The sequence below is a fragment of the Salmo trutta genome, chromosome 20 (genome assembly GCF_901001165.1).
Source record: "Salmo trutta chromosome 20, fSalTru1.1, whole genome shotgun sequence".
Lineage (NCBI taxonomy): Eukaryota > Metazoa > Chordata > Actinopteri > Salmoniformes > Salmonidae > Salmo > Salmo trutta.
In genome coordinates, this window is record NC_042976.1 from 32,892,195 (window position 1) to 32,908,318 (window position 16,124).

At 41.0% G+C, this 16,124-nt stretch overlaps 2 protein-coding genes across 10 annotated transcripts in view; one reads left to right on the forward strand and one right to left on the reverse strand.

Moving 5' to 3' along the window:
• Positions 1-875, reverse strand: part of med14 (mediator complex subunit 14) — a 44,259-nt gene extending 43,384 nt beyond the window's left edge. For both annotated transcript variants that reach the window (XM_029702955.1, XM_029702954.1), the window contains exons 1-3: positions 454-875; positions 307-333; positions 100-205 (exon numbers count right to left, since the gene is read on the reverse strand). In XM_029702955.1, coding sequence (XP_029558815.1) covers positions 100-205; positions 307-333; positions 454-626 — 306 coding nt within the window. In that variant the 5' untranslated portion in view covers positions 627-875. The remainder of the gene's footprint in view (positions 1-99; positions 206-306; positions 334-453) is intronic.
• A 5,500-nt stretch (positions 876-6,375) lies between these two features.
• Positions 6,376-16,124, forward strand: part of LOC115155910 (probable ubiquitin carboxyl-terminal hydrolase FAF-X) — an 83,781-nt gene continuing 74,032 nt past the window's right edge. For 5 of the 8 annotated variants that reach the window (XM_029702961.1, XM_029702962.1, XM_029702964.1 and 2 more), the window contains exon 1: positions 6,376-6,874. The gene's annotated coding sequence lies outside the window, so the exon portion shown is untranslated. The remainder of the gene's footprint in view (positions 6,875-16,124) is intronic. The other 3 variants (XM_029702966.1, XM_029702968.1, XM_029702969.1) reach the window with 1 other exon arrangement.

The window sequence follows — 16,124 nt, forward strand, 5'->3', positions numbered from 1 at the left end:
AAAGGTGCGAGTTATGTGCCCAACTCAAGATAGTATCTAGTCGTCTATGCCCACTTTGAGAGTGTTTGGTGTAGAGTACGATCAGTCTAGCATACATACCGCACACTTCTCCACCTTCCCGGCGTTGCTGGCCCATTTCACTAGGGCAAGGAGACGCACAAACAGCTGCCTGGTCCGACTGGAAAACTGGACAATCTCGATTTTTCTGTAAGAAACAGTAGAAAATACAGGCAAAAGAAGATGTCACATACAACAACACTCACAATTTGACAAGTCAATTTCATCAGTGAAACAAGTAACACATACCTTTCCATGTCTGTTTTTCTGGGAAGACTGCAAGAAAGACAGAAACAGTATTGGTAACTTTCAGGTAATACGTAATTTTACCACAATTTATGAAATCACTATGAAAATGAAGGAATCTGCATTGAACGGGGTCTCGTCATGACTTACAGTTCACCCAACAGGGTGATTTCATGGTAGGTCCTCTGCAGGAGAAACTCAATCAACAGGCTCAGCCGGACCCCTTCGGTGGCCGGGGGTCCGGGAGGTGGCGGCTGGGTGGCCGAGGTGGGACCCCCGATAGGGACCAGTTGCCCATCTGATCCAATCTGCACCGGAGCCATTTTAAAATAACGCAAGCTCTACGGATGGACACCGAAAAAAAATGTAACTATCGACTCGCAATTACTTTGAACTGGTACAAATCTTACACGTATTCTACACCATTTCGCGCAAAATAGTTATTTAGTAGGGGCTTGGCGACTTCGCCCCATAAAAAAGTCGCAAATACCCGCGTTTTAATTGCTTATTACATTAAAGATTCAATGCTGTTCAACCGCCATGTTTGCAGTCTGACGGGAAGTGATCACGGTTCGGTGGAAAGGAAGACCCGGATACGGATTTTAGAGAAACAATGGAAGGAGTCCCTCGTGAGAATTTACTCTGCTGTTCCAAGATCAGTATTCATTCACTAGATTATTTGTCAATTAGTTCAGACCATAAACAATCAAACTGGCCCCTGATCAGCGCCAGTGGTTTTGTGAGCGATAATGAAGGTATTTTAACTGTTTATACGACTTCTATAATATGCCCTGTCATTTCGTATGGGATAGTGTGCATGGCATTTTAGTAAGATAGATCATATAACAGATACACCTTATTTGTCCCTGAGGAGAACACACAGACAAAACAAAATACAGGACAGAACAAATAGACACACAGGTATAAAATGTTATATATTTGAAGATTGATGTGTATTGTCCCTATAAAAAAAATTGATAAATGAAAAATAAATGAAATAAAAGTTATGTGATTCAATTCATTTCAATTCCTCATGGACCTGAAACTGGCTGGTGATAAAGAAAAGCATGACAAGACATGGATTATGTTGGCAGTGGCAGGGTGGAAAGGTTAATACCTTTCCCACTGACCCTGCCACTGCCAACATAATCCATGATGGAATTCTGATTTGAATAACTGCTGAATCATCAATTCCCAGAGGCAGGAAATAGGAATTACTTTTCCATTCCCTTCCATTTCATTTTCACAGGATGATACATAGCTTTATGTCAATATGACATGGCTGCAAAATAACATGGCAATCAAAACATTAACACATAATCTAACTGTGAACCAAACAAGATAATCATAAAAGCACTGTGTTTATTTCCAAAACGCACAATCCACATTTTTTTTACTTTGTGTTTTTTGTCATCAGAAATGATTTCTTATGGGTACCTTCATGTGTGTGTAATATATTATTGTTCTCAGATTCTTTATTAATTGATTTTAGTTGTGAATTAAAATGTGTTTTTTTGCTAAATATATATATATATATATATATATATATATATATATATATATATATATATAAATTAATTAAATAATGAATATGAGCTGAAAGTGCAGAATTTCAGGTTTAATTTGAAGATATTTACAGTTGAAGTCAGAAGTTAACATACACCTTAGCCAAATACATTGAAACTCAGTTTTTCACAATTCCTGACATTTAATCCTAGTCAAAATTCCCTGTCTTAGGTCAGTTAGGATCACCACTTTATTTTAAGAATGTGAAATGTTAGAATAATAGTAGAGAGAATGATTTATTTCAGATTGTATTTTTTTCATCACATTCTCAGTGGGTCAGAAGTTGACATACACTCAATTAGTATTTGGTAGCATTGCCTTTAAATTGTTTAACTTGGGTCAAACGTTTCAGGTAGCCTTCCACAAGTTCCCCACAATAAGTTGGGTGAATTTTGGCCCATTCCTCCTGACAGAGCTGGTGTAACTGAGTCAGGTTTGTAGGCCTCCTTGCTCAGAACACACGCTTTTTCAGTTCTGCCCACAAAGCTTCTATAGGATTGAGGTCAAGGCTTTGTGATGGCCACTCCAATACCTTGACTTTTTTGCAACAACATTGGAAGTATGCTTGGGGTCATTTTCCATTTGGAAGACCCATTTGCGACCAATCTTTAACTTCCTGACTGATGTCTTGAGATGTTGCTTCAATATATCCTCATAATTTTCCATCCTCATGATGCCATCTATTTTGTGAAGTGCACCAGTCCCTCCTGCAGCAAAGCACCCCACAACATGATAATTGTAATTGTAAACAGTTCTATTTTTGTTTCATCAGACCAGATTACATTTCTCCAAAAAGTACGATCTTTGTCCCTATGTGCAGTTGCAAACCGTAGTCTGGCTTTTTTATGGCGGTTTTGGAGTGGTGTTTATACTTGCGTACTATTGTTTGTACAGATGAACGTGGTACCTTCAGGCGTTTGGAAATTGCTCCCAAGGATTAACCAGACTTGTGGAGGTCAACCATTTTTTTTCTGAGGTCTTGGCTGATTTCTTTTGATTTTCCCATGATGTCAAGCAAAAAGGCACAAAGTTTGAAGGTAGGCCTTGAAATATATCCACAGGTACACCTCCAACTGACTCAAATGATGTCAATTAGCCTATCAGAAACTTCTAAAGCCATGACATCATTTTCTGGAATTTTCCAAGCTGTTTAAAGGCACTGTCAATTTAGTGTATGTAAACTTCTGACCCACTGGAATCACTGTGATACAGTGAATTATAAGTGAAATAATCTGTCTGTAAACAATTGTTGGAAAAATTACTTGTGTCATGCACAAAGTAGATGTCCTAACCGAATTGCTAAAACTATAGTTTGTTAACAAGAAATTTGTGGAGTGGTTGAAAAACAAGTTTTAATGACTCCAACCTAAGTGTATGTAAACTTCCGACATCCAAATCGGGTGAACAGTGTAGGAATTACAGCACGTTTTATATGTTGTCCCCCCCTTTTTAAGGGACCAAAAGTAATGGGACAATTGGCTGCTCAGTTGTTCCATGACCAGGTGTGTATTATTCCCTCATTAGTTAATTTACAAGTAAGCAGATACAATGTCTAGAGTTGATTTCAAGTGTGGCATTTGCATTTGGAATCTGTTGTTGTTAACCCTCAACATGAAGTCCGAAGAGCTGTCACTGCCAGTGAAACAAGCCATCATTAGGCTGAAAAATATAAACAAACCCATCAGAGAGATAGCAAAAACATTGGATGTGGCCAAATCAACTATTTGGTACCTTCTTAAAAAGAAAGAGCACACTGGTAAAAATGGACATAGTGTTTTGGAAATAAACTGTCGAAGTCTCTTATTGCATTACATGGCTGCCTTGTCTGGAAAAGTGACAAAGCTCTGGGGAGAACAGAGAAAGCAGATTATGGTCAGATTATGGATTTACCAGATTGCTTCACCTACTTGTAGATTTCAAGAACAACTGTTCCCTGGCTGAAATGTCAAACCACTGACAGGACAGAGGACAGGCATGAGGGTTGATGCACAAAAGAGATAAAGGGAAAGTGCTGGAACACACACAAACAATTATCCACACATATGCACCCACAAACAGGCACACACACACACACACACACACACACACACACAGCTGTAGAGGGGAAATGTGTGTGCAGGGGTTAATCCCGCTCTAGCCGCTGGACTATGGCTGTCCAGTGAGTCAGCAGTTGAGCGCTTTCTCTAGCTGTTGTCTCCCAACAGTAGTTCATAGTTCATTCATTCATACGGTGCAGGCCTCTGATCCTAACCAAAGGTAATTGTACACTGGACTTCAAGTCTTTGAGTATTTCCTTTCATCTTCCTCTACAATGAACAAAAACATAAACAAACCATGTAAAGTGTTGGTCCCATGTTTCATGAGCTGAAATAAAAGATCACAGAAATGTTCCATACGCACAAAAAGCTTATTTATCTCAACTATTGTGCACACATTTTTTTACAACCCTGTTAGTGAGCGTTTCTCCTTTGCATAGATAAGCCACCCACCTGACAAGTGTTGCATATCAAGAAGTTGGTGCTGGGGACAATAAAAGGCCACTGTAAAATGTGCAGTTTTGTCACACAACAAAATGTCTCAAGTTTTGAGGGAATGTGCAATTGGCATGCTGACTGCAGGAACGTCCACCAGAGCTGTTGCCAGATAATTTAATGTTAATTTATCTATCATAAGCCGCCTCCAACGTCGTTTTAGAGAATTTTGCAGGACGTCCAACCGGCCTCACAACTGCAGAGTACGTATATGGCGTTGTGTGGGCGAGGGGTTTGCTGATGTCAATGTTGTGAACAGAGTGCCCCATGGTGGTGGTGGGGTTATGGTATGGGCAGGCAAAGGCTACGGACAACAAACACAATTGCATTTTATCAATGACAATTTGAATGCACAGGGATACCATGACGAGAACCTGACTCCCATTGTCGTGCCATTCATCTGCCGCCATCACCTCATGTTTCATGGAAGGCCCCATGTCGCAAGGATCTGTACACAATTTTTGGAAGCAGAAAATGTTCCAGTTCTTTCATGCCTGCATACACACCAGACATGTCACCGATTGAGCATGTTTGGGATGCTCTGGATTGACGTGTACGACAGAGTGTTCAAGTTCCCGCCAATATCCAGCAACCTCGCACAGCCATTGAAGAGGAGTGGGACAATATTCCACAGGCCACAATCAACAGCCTGATCAATTCTATGTGAAGAAGATGTGTCGCGCTGCATGAGGCAAATGGTGGTCACACCAGACACTGACTGGTTTTCTGATCTACGCCCTAGGTACTGTATCTATGACCAACAGATGCATATCTGTTTTTCCATTAATGTGAAATTCATAGATTAGGGCCTAATTTATTTATTTCAATTGACTGTTTTCATTATATGAACTGTAACCTAGGGACCTTCAGCAATTTAGAGGGGCTCAATACATCAAGCAAATGAGGTGAACACTATCTAAACATTTGCCTTTTTCATTCATACACACACACACACACACACACACACACACACACACACAGAGTGAGAGACAAAGTTGAGTAACCTGACCCCTCCTCATCTGTCTATGAGCTGATGTACCAGCATCCTCCTCACATTCTACAGATACGTGTTGGAAGGGCTAGCCCTCTTGTTGCCAGATGATTCCAGGGGCAGCGGGACCCCTTGGCCCTTCCCAAGAGTGGTTGCCAGAAGATAACGAACCTACTTTATGACTGTTTACACTGAACTGCACTGAGGTTGGAATGCAGTCATGGTTACATTAAGACACTATGGAGCTGGAACAAGATATGGGTAAGAAAATGTACCTCAATGCAGGGGTGGGATATGCCACTGGACTCCAAATTTTACCTTTATCCACCGAGAAGATTGAAATACTGCTAGTTTTTCCAGAAAACTGCCGTTTTCGTCCTCACGCTAACGAGCAGTAGCCACAGCAGCAATTATGGAATGGCACTTCGCGTTGAACAACGAAGGAGCTGATTGGCTGACACTGCCATTACAAACGGTGTCTTAATGTAACCATGATTGCGTTCCGAACTCAGTGCAACACACTATAAAAAATTGTAAAGTTAGGTTTGGTATCTTCTGGCAACCACTCATGGGAAGGGCCAAGGGGACCTGCTGCCCCTGGAAGGGGACACATTTTGAGGGCCTTGTTCAAATTAAAATAATTGCTTCATTGAAGATTGCATTGATTTCACTAATCATGTCAGATCAGTAATGACCCACATGAAAGAATAAAGGAAGGGATGTATTTCAAAGTGTCCTACTGGTATTTGAACAGAGCCTTAGTTTTTACTCCTTGGGCCAATTGAAATGTGTCTTATTAGCCCAATAATACACCATTTATGATAGATCATATTCATCTATAAATACTTATCTCTGACCAATTTATATGTTTTCAATGTCCCCTGATTTTTATTGTTGAATATCTGACCAACAGACTCAACAACAGATCCATGACAGTAGGAGGCGATATGTAGGCCTACAAAACCCCTTGTTGGTTCATTAAGCGTTGAAAACGGGGTTTAAATAAAATCCTGGATAAGCGAATCCAATATCGGGGTTAGAGTCAACCTTCTACATTGTATGGATTTTTGACCATTCAGCACGGGTTCCATTTGTGAAGTGATTCCACACAGAAGAGCTAGTAGTTGGCTCGCTAACTAATGTTGACGGTTGGAGTTCGAAAGGCGTTTGACATCTGTTTTCACCAGCGACGTTGTTCAGGGCTGTGCTTCCGCCATGTTGAAGCGGTTCTCTACTAGCAGCAAGTTGTGACTGACTGGCTAGGACCGAACTGACTAGATAGAGACGGGGGGGCTGCTACCGCGCTGGTGACGCAGGAAAAACACCCAAGATATGACAAAAAAAAACCAAGGAACCAGGTTATTCTAACAGACAGTTGAGCTTAATATGAAATAGCAGTATATAGGACACATTTGTCATAAACAACGACACAATCGCCAAGGCTGGAGTAGTTCGTGAATAGAGAAGTCCTATCAAATTCCTGGTAAGTTGTTAGCAGCTAGTTTGCTAGCTAACTTAGCTTGCGCTCTTAACATTGTCAACTGGTGTAGTGTGGGTATGGCAGCTGACTTGATAACATTAGCTATCTATTTCTTTTATTTGACATTTTATTGGACTGAAATACATTGATACACGTCTTTAATCATTGAAGAATTCTACTTGGATTGTAAACGTGCTAAGTTAGTTGGTTCTGGTATTAGGTAGCTAACGTTGGCTAGCTACTTAGCTAAGTTTACTGACTCACCCACTGTCAGAGCAGGGAAAACGGGTCTTCAATGTGGATATAGATCGCCAAACAACTAGCTAACATTGTTGAAATCCGGGTCGATATCAGCCAGATAATGTTCGTTTGCTTGTTAGTAGTTAGTTGACGTTTAAGTTATCTAGGTAATGGCAGGCGGTTCCCCACCCTGAACCCTAATGTCTGAGTTTTAATATGGTTTCAATCGTGAAATGTCGCACAGTGACATAAGCTAACTAGTCAATGTTGGCTAGGTGAGCTAACGTTAGCTAGTACCACATAAAATGATTTCTCTATTGACGTGGTTGCGCGGCCTACTCCAAAACAACTACAGTAGCTAACATTAGCTACATAACTACAGTTAGCTCAGTTAGCTAACTAGCCCCTATTCTGCTGAATGAAAATGTTTCATAACGAGCAATTCTGTATGTATCTGTAAATCTATCCAGATATCTAGCTACCTATCCGTACCCAAGTGAACTTGCATCAACGGTTAGTTAACGCTAGTTGGTCAGGCCAAAGGCCCGGAAAACTGCGATTAGAAACTAGGCCTTCAAGGGGCAGTTCGCACTGCGATATCAGGGTATCTCTAAGTCATATTAGCCGTATAGGAGTGTTGTTAGCTTCCTAATTTAGCTAGCTAGCGGTTTTTACCAACGTCTTCGATTTGCGATGTTTAAAGATATGTCATTTCTGACTTCAGAATAAGATATTTATTTCCTTTATGAATCAACTCAGATCACAGCCAACCTAACGTTAGCTAGATAAGTTGACATGTTGATCGTGTTCGAAGTATTTTATGTATCTAGATAGCTAGCTAGCAAAGATGAAGCAGCAGAATCATGGACGTGTAGGGTCAATTGTAATATTTATTTGTATAACTTGTGAACGAGTGCGTCAACAAGCTTATCAATTACTGGTCAACGTCCTTGAAAAATGATAGTTAAACTACCTATCCAGGGATTGTTTTCGTAGCTAGTGATCTTACCATCATGATGGAAGACATACATAGCTAATCAGCTAGCTAACTAGATCAGTAGCATTTATTTATTTGTTGCCTCCAATGTCATCATGGACATGGCTAATATCGCAGTCTGATTTAGGAGTAGACTGCCAGTTTGGCCATTACTGTCTTGTGGCCCATGTCATCCGTGATATAGCTGTAGTTAAAGGCCCATTTCATAACATGGCATAGCCAGCCAGTGATGTTTAGAGTGCTAGCTAGCCCGACAGGCCGCAACAGCATTTCTGTGTTATTAGCCTTCCAGTGAGAGACTGAAAGATGTTGAACAGAGGATGACCACCGTGTCTAACAATGCCATTCAGTATGGTTTCATTTTCAATACACAGTTACTGATTGAAATGAATGGTAATCCAACTGTAGCCTACATCATAATGTTGTTTTGAGCTGGGCTTTTTAGGCTAGGAAATATATTTTAGTAGAAGCAGTTTAATGGCATGTTTCTGACGTTAGTGGCCACCTGCAGAAAGAACAGGAAATGTCTGTTTCAGTATCCTCAAAATGTCCTTACTGGCTGGGCTGACAGCTGTGTGCCCCTGGCTCTCATTTGTGCCACTGCTTGCTGTTTGCTATACATAAGTTGCAACTTGTCACTCCTATCTTGAAGGGTTAGTGCAAGATTTTGGCTACTTAGTCAGATGAACTCATCATGGATACTATTTTTATGTCTCTGCGTGCAGATTGAAGGAAGTTGTAGGTAGTTTTGCAACCCGTTGCTATCTAGCGTTGGTGTAATGACTAAGTCTACAGCAACCTCTTGTGTCTAGTGCCAATTTTAGACGTTATCATACCATTTCTACTGACCTGCATGCCAGCTATAATTTTCATATGTGCAGTACAACTAATTGTCTATTGAATGTCTAATTGCCCAGAAACGGAAGAATTCCATAGCTTGTTAAACAGAGGAGCTTTCAGTTAGCACCACAGACCTCCACTATAGGCCTACCTACATCAGATTTTTTTTATTTAACTAGGCAAGTCAGTTCAGAACAAATTTTTATTTACAATGGTGGCCAAACCCGGACGATGCTGGGCCAATTGTGCACCGCCCTATGGGACTCCCAATCAAGGCCGGATGTGATACAGCCTGGGTTGGATTCGAACCAGTGATGCCTCTTGCACTGAGATGCAGTGTCTTAGACTGCTCGGGAGCCCAGATGAGCAAAGCTGCACCAAGGCTCTGTCCAAGGTGTTGAATCCAGCGTGGTCTTCACTCCTTTTAAAACGCATTTATAGATCTTTGTATTGTACTTAGTGATTTTTTTTGCCATTGTTTGGTCGAATTTGTTTGGCATGCATCCTTGATTGTAAGTAATTCCTTTGATGGTATGCCTCTTAATGCATAATGTGTGTTTGCCTGAAATATGCTGTTGTGGTTAGCAGTGTTAATGCAATGGTCATTTTGATATCGGCATTTGAAGTCGTCCTTATTGTCACTTGATGGCCTGAATTTAGTGGCTTTAATACGTTTTAGTGTTTTGATTTATGGACAATATTCCTTTGTGTTTTCATCAAGATGGAATCATCATCTCTTTGGGATGCGACACTTCCTTGCCTTTTTCAATTGCATTTATCAGACGTTTCAATTGTTTTTCTATGGAAATTTTGCTACAACACTTGGAAATGTGAGTTTATATGTCTTTGTTAATAATGTGTATAAATTGCACCTCATTACTTGCATTTTTGTGGAACAGTTCCATTAAAACAGGCTACAGAACTAAAAAGGCTGAATAATAAATGTGATTTAAAAATAACATTTTATTGCAAAATACAAAGTTCAGTTCACAAAAACGACTGAGATGACTGTTAGGCCTACCGACAGCCCTAAACATAACTGAATGTAATAAAAAAGACTTATTTCCGTATTATCAAGTCCATGTCTGCTGCTGAGAATCGTAGCCTACTCAGTCTCCTGTCTCCCCAATCTCTTATTCCAAATCCTCTGCAGCACACACACACACACGTTCACATTACTACTTACTGAAATGTACTGCCATGTACATCACAAGGTTATATAATTTTGTATTAAATCCCATCTTACTGATTTTTTTTAGTGTGGTTCTTGTCTCTGCTTCCCATTGCTGAGCCACATATCTGCGCCATATTTGGAGACTTGTAGCTGCACACAGGCTTCCGAGTGGTCTGTTGTCAGCTGGCTGCGTGAGGGTATCGACTTAATGTGTGAAAAGATCTGTTCACATAGATATATGGATCCAGATACTGAAAGCATTACACATGCGACCTTCTGCAGGCTGTCATCTTTCACTGGCAGGCTCTCCCAACTGTGGATAATGGAGGCCCCCTGATTTCTCTGTCTTCATGTTCATTGCGCAGCGCTGTGAATTTTGATGACCAAAGGGAGGTTGCCTTGAGCTAGAACAGCTGAATTTAGAGTCCTCGGTCCCTATCCACTGAAACACAGACAGACCCAAGTTGCTCTCCTCAAAGTTCTCTGGCTTCATCAAAAAAGATGTGGCTTGAAAATCGGACAGAGAACTCGGACTTCAGCACCCCCTTGTACAGCATCCCCATGTACTGACAGTGTCACGTTGACAGCCCTTTGAGTTGCTTGAAGTAGCTGAACTTTCCACTTTGAATATCCCGCAAGTAGACTTCTAGCTTGGCAGTGAATGCCTTACGTGCATGGAACAGATCCAGCACTGTCTGGCCTGCACCCTGCAGGCACAGGTTGAGCTCATTGAGGTGACCTGTTATGTCAGTGAGAAACATCCAGTTTTACAAGCCAATCCTCATCCTCAAGCTCTGGGTAGTTTTGGCCCTTTTTGTATCCAGAAAGGCTTCAACTGTATCCTAACACTCCACGAACCGTTCCAGAACCTTCCCTCCACTTAACCACCTGACACTGCAGTGGAGAGGCAAGTCTTTGTGGATTTGTTCAAGCTCTTCCAGCAGTGACTGACACTGTGACATATGAGCGAGCAACAAGGGAATTCACAATTTTAATTACAGTAGCCATTACAGTACCTAAATCGGAATTTGAATTCTCGGAACACAGATTCTCTTGGTGAATGATAGTGAAATTTACTACTTGCGTACCTGCTCTGTCACAGTATCTTGCAACAACTGCCAGATGTGTAATGTCATTCACATCCACACTCTCATTAAGAGCCACGCTAAACACAGGTGCATCTTTTAACTCTACAGTTTGCAACTCCTTTACCTTTTCAGCTATTTTGGGAACATGCCTTTCAACAGTTTTGGCAGACACATGCATGTCTTATCTTTGAGAAGATTGTGTCTGTTAGGCAATCCAAAGAAACCCTGTGAACTACTGAGGAAAGCCTCCTTGATATATTCCCCATCAATGTAATAAATGGTTTTCCATGTTTAGCAATGCACTGCACAATTTATTTTTATTTGTTTAAACTTTTCTTAACACAGTGCCTTGCTTTTCATACCTGGACACGGTCCTCTTGATTCCTTCTGCCTGGTCCGCATGTCTCGTTTCAAAATGCAATGTGCACTTGATGTCTGACAAACAGCAGTTTTACAACAGAGCGCATACAGCCTGGCCCTAAAGTAAAAGGAATCAGAGGCAATAAATGAGCGGACGTTTGCCTTGTTTTTCTTTGCTGATGACATTTTGTGCCCTTAACTTAAAAAAAAATAATGTTTGCTAGCTGTTAGCCATGTGAAAACTATTCTCATCTTCAGTGCCGCCTATATAATTTAATATTTGTATTATTTTCTTTGGGGGGGGGGGATGGGGTGACTTGCCAAGCATTGGCGTGCCAAGGCAAATACCCTCGCGTGCCAAGGCTGGCTTGCGTGCCTTAGGTTGCTGACCCCTGGTCTACAGGAACAGCTAGCATGCTAGTTGTTCCCATGACTGGAAGTCAACATGAACTGTTCCCATAGTATTCCAGTCATTGCGCTAACCCTAGTTAGCAATTGCTTTAACACTAGTTGGCAACTTCCTTCAAACTGTAAAAACACATTGTATCCATGAGTTAATCTGACTGGGTAAATCGAAAAAAGGGACCTAAATGCCAAAATCTCACACTGTCCCTTTTAAAGGGTGTCTTGGCAGAAAATGCACAAAAAATTTAAATATATTTTTGGGGGGATGTTGACAACAACTTAGCAGGGGTGGCCTTTATGAAGGAAATATCATGTTAGAATGCATGATCAAACCCTCATGTTCCAATACTTGTGTAGATTGAAATTCCAGTCATATTGTCTATCTTTGCCAGGCAGGACTGGTGTCGTCCCTGTGTTCAGGAGGATGCAACATACTCGACTTTGCAGATAGAAGTGCCATGAATAGATAATCAGACATGTCAAAGAAAGGCATGTCTGTCTATTCTAATCAATATATTTATATTTGAGTTGTGCCAGACTGAGAACTAGCCAGTGCCCAGGCTTCCAGCTGGGCGGAGAGGACCGAGAGAGTAAACAATACTCATCATTATGGCTCATGGCCTTATGTGTCCTCTGGAGCTGCGGCTGGCCTTTGTTGGCTCATACAGGGTCAGTGTGTGTGGTGTGGTTATAAACCAGATTGTACGGTCCAGCTGGAGGGAGAATAACAGTTATGGAGATAGATATTCTATGAAGTTGAAGCTATGATAAAGTTATGTCTTTCTGTAGGCTGGTTATTGAAATTATATTTGTCTGCAGTTTGGCTTCATTTTCGAGGAAGTTTATTTTGATTTGCGAAGTGGTTGAGCAGGTCTCCCAAAGACTGAGAGAAAAAAGGCGTATCACGTCCAGACGTTCTGTGCTGGTCTGGAACAGAATCGTAAAGGGGTTATTCCATGTCATTTCAGCAGAAATTTCTGTAGTTAGAAACATAAGATTAGCATTCCTGAAATATAATTTGATCTCTGAGAAATTAAGCTAATTGATTACACCTAAATTGGCCATTTTAAATTCAAAGGGTTCATATAACCTTCAGTAAATATATAGCACCTAACATCTGATTTCGACCATAATTGTGAAGAACCCAATAAAATGGTAAAACGCCAACATCACCCCACGCCAATCCCGCCCCAATAACCAGTATACAGTATCAGCTCTCTATTTCTGACAAGTAGTATAGAGCTGCTGCTTGGAGTATTGCTTCTTCAACCTTTAACACTTTCCCTTTGAATCTGGTGATGGTTTTTGTCCTTTGTTCAGAGAAATTTGCCATTGAAGTCGCTTGTAATCTTTACCATAATGTAGTCAAAGTACCAAGTTTTGCCCACTAGATGCCACTTTTCCTGCTACTGCCACCACACCCTTTTATTCATTTTAATGCTGTCTTGTGTTTTATTACATTAATCCCCAAAAGGCCCAAAAACACACTGTATAGTGTTTAGCAATGGGTTTAATGGAAAATGTCACTAACCACAGTACGTATAGAGACGTTTTCTAATCATTTTATTGAAAGACACATTGTATTTTATTACGGTTGTCACATTTTTTGTCACTAGTCCATTTCTCCATCAAAGTTTTGGGCTTGTAGGAAAATACTTTCACCATACGGATAGCCCTCTCAGAGCTGCCATTTTTTGGGGACTATTCAATGAGATTTGGGTTGACGCATTAGGTTGCTAAGAGAAATACAAACTGAATTGCTTCCATGGAGGACTGGCTTGACCACACAATATATTTTCATCATGAGCAAAAGCTGTTGGAGTCCAGCAAAATTTATAAAAGGGTGTGGTGGCAGTAGCAGGGACAGCAGCATCTGTGGGCAAAACTTGATACTTTCAGACTAATTTATGCTAAAAATTGCAAGTGACTTCAATGGCTAATTTCTCTGAACAAGGGAATCACCAGATTCAAAGGAATGCATTACAAAGGTTGAAAAAGCAATACTCCAAGCAGCAGCTCCATTGCGGGCGGCAGGTAGCCTCGTGGTTAGAGCGTTGGACTTGTAACCGAAAGGTTGCAAGATCGAATCTTCGAGCTGACAAGGTAAAAATCTGTCGTTCTGCCCCTGAACAAGGCAGTTAACCCACTGTTCCTAGGCCCTCATTGAAAATAAGAATTTGTTCTAAACTGACTTGCCTAGTTAAATAAAGGTAAAATAAAAATATTACTTGATCTTGACATCTAGCCACTTAGCTCTATCAAGTTAGCAGACCAAATGCATAGCTTGATCCCTGAGCTGGATAGAAATACCCCGGTATATGGTATATATTGCCCTAGCCTAACTCACTGCAGCCTACATATCAATACATACACAAAAACTATCTAGGTCAAATAGGGGAGAGGCGTTGTGCAGTTAGATGTTGGCTTTCAGTTTTTTTTAAACCAGGTTTGCTGTTCATTTGAGCAATATGCAATAATGGCTCTATATAATGCTGTATGCTTTCTTGAATTTGTTCTGGATTTGGAGACTGTGAAAAGACCCCTGGTGGCATGTCTGGTGGGGTAAGTGTGTGTGTGTGTGTCAGAACTGTGTGTAAATTGACTATGCAAACATTTTTGGATTTTCAACATAGTGTTTCTTATAAAAAGAATCAATGCAGTCAGTCAATCCTATACATTTTAAATGACCAATTATTATAATTATATTTAAACAAAATAATGTTTCAGGAATTCCATTCTTATATTTCTAACTACAGGAACTATCTGAGATGATGGGTGTAAATCCTCTTGTGCTTTGAGGTGGAATGACTTGAAGAGTGAGCGCGGAAGGGATGAAAGACCTCCGGCTTCCTGGCCAACCAATCCCATGGTTACTTAAGGAAATCCTTTCCTCTCTTGTCTGAAACTCAGAAAGACATGTTGTCTTTGCTGTATGGTGCCCAGAGTTCAAATACTACAACACCACCAGCACTTTAGGCCTACATGTCTAGAATAAGACCCAACTAGAAATGACGTATGACTCATTTCCAGCATATGTGGTTTGTAGAATAATTGACAAGTTTCCTCTGGTCAGGGTTTATGGCAGTAGGAAAAGCAGGCAGCAAGTTCAGTATGTCACACATTTCCATTACATACAGTGCATTCAAAGTATTCATAACCCTTGACCTTTTCCACATTTTGTTACGTTGCAGCCTTATTCTAAAATGGACTAAATAAAAAGTCCTCATCAATCTACACACAATACCCCATAGTGACAAAGTGAAAACAGGTTTTTAGAAAATGTTGCAAATGTATTACAAATAAACAGATAGCTTATTTACATAAGTATTCAGACCCTTTGCTATGAGACTTGAAATTTATCTCAGGTGTATCCTGTTTTCATTGATCATCCTTGAGATGTTTCTACAACTTGATTGGAGTCCACCTGTGGTAAATTCAATTGATTGGACATGATTTGGAAAGGCACACACCTGTCTATATAAGGTCCCACAGTTGACAGTGCATGTCAGAGCAAAAACCAAGCTGTGAGGTCGAAGGAATTGTCCGTAGAGCTCCGAGACAGGACAGTGTCGAGGCACAGATCTGGGGAAGGGTACCAAAACATTTCTGCAGCATTGCCAAGAACACAGTGGCCACCATCGTTCTTAAATGGAAGAAGTTTGGAACCACCAAGACTCTTCCTAGAGCTGGCTGCCAGGCCAAACTGCAGAGAAGGGCCTTGGTCAGGGAGGTGACCAAGAAGCTGATGGTCACTCTGACTGAGCGCCAGAGTTCATCTGTGGAGAAGGGAGAACCTTTCAGAAGGAGAACCATCTCTGCAGCACTCCACCTTAATGGCCTTTATGGTAGAGTGGCCAGACGGAAGCCACTCCTCAGTAAAAGGCACATGATAGCCTGTTTGGAGTTTGCCGAAAGGCACAGAACGGATTCTTAGACCATGAGAAACGAGATTCTCTGGTCTGAAACCAAGATTGAACTCTTTGGCCTGCATGCCAAACGCCACGTCTGGAGGAAACCTGGCACCATCCCTACGGTGAAGCATGGTGGTGGCAGCATCATGCTGTGGGGATGTTTTTCAGCGGTAGGGACTGGGAGACTAGTCAGGATTGAGGGAATGAAAATGAAATGTATGCATTCACTACTGTAAGA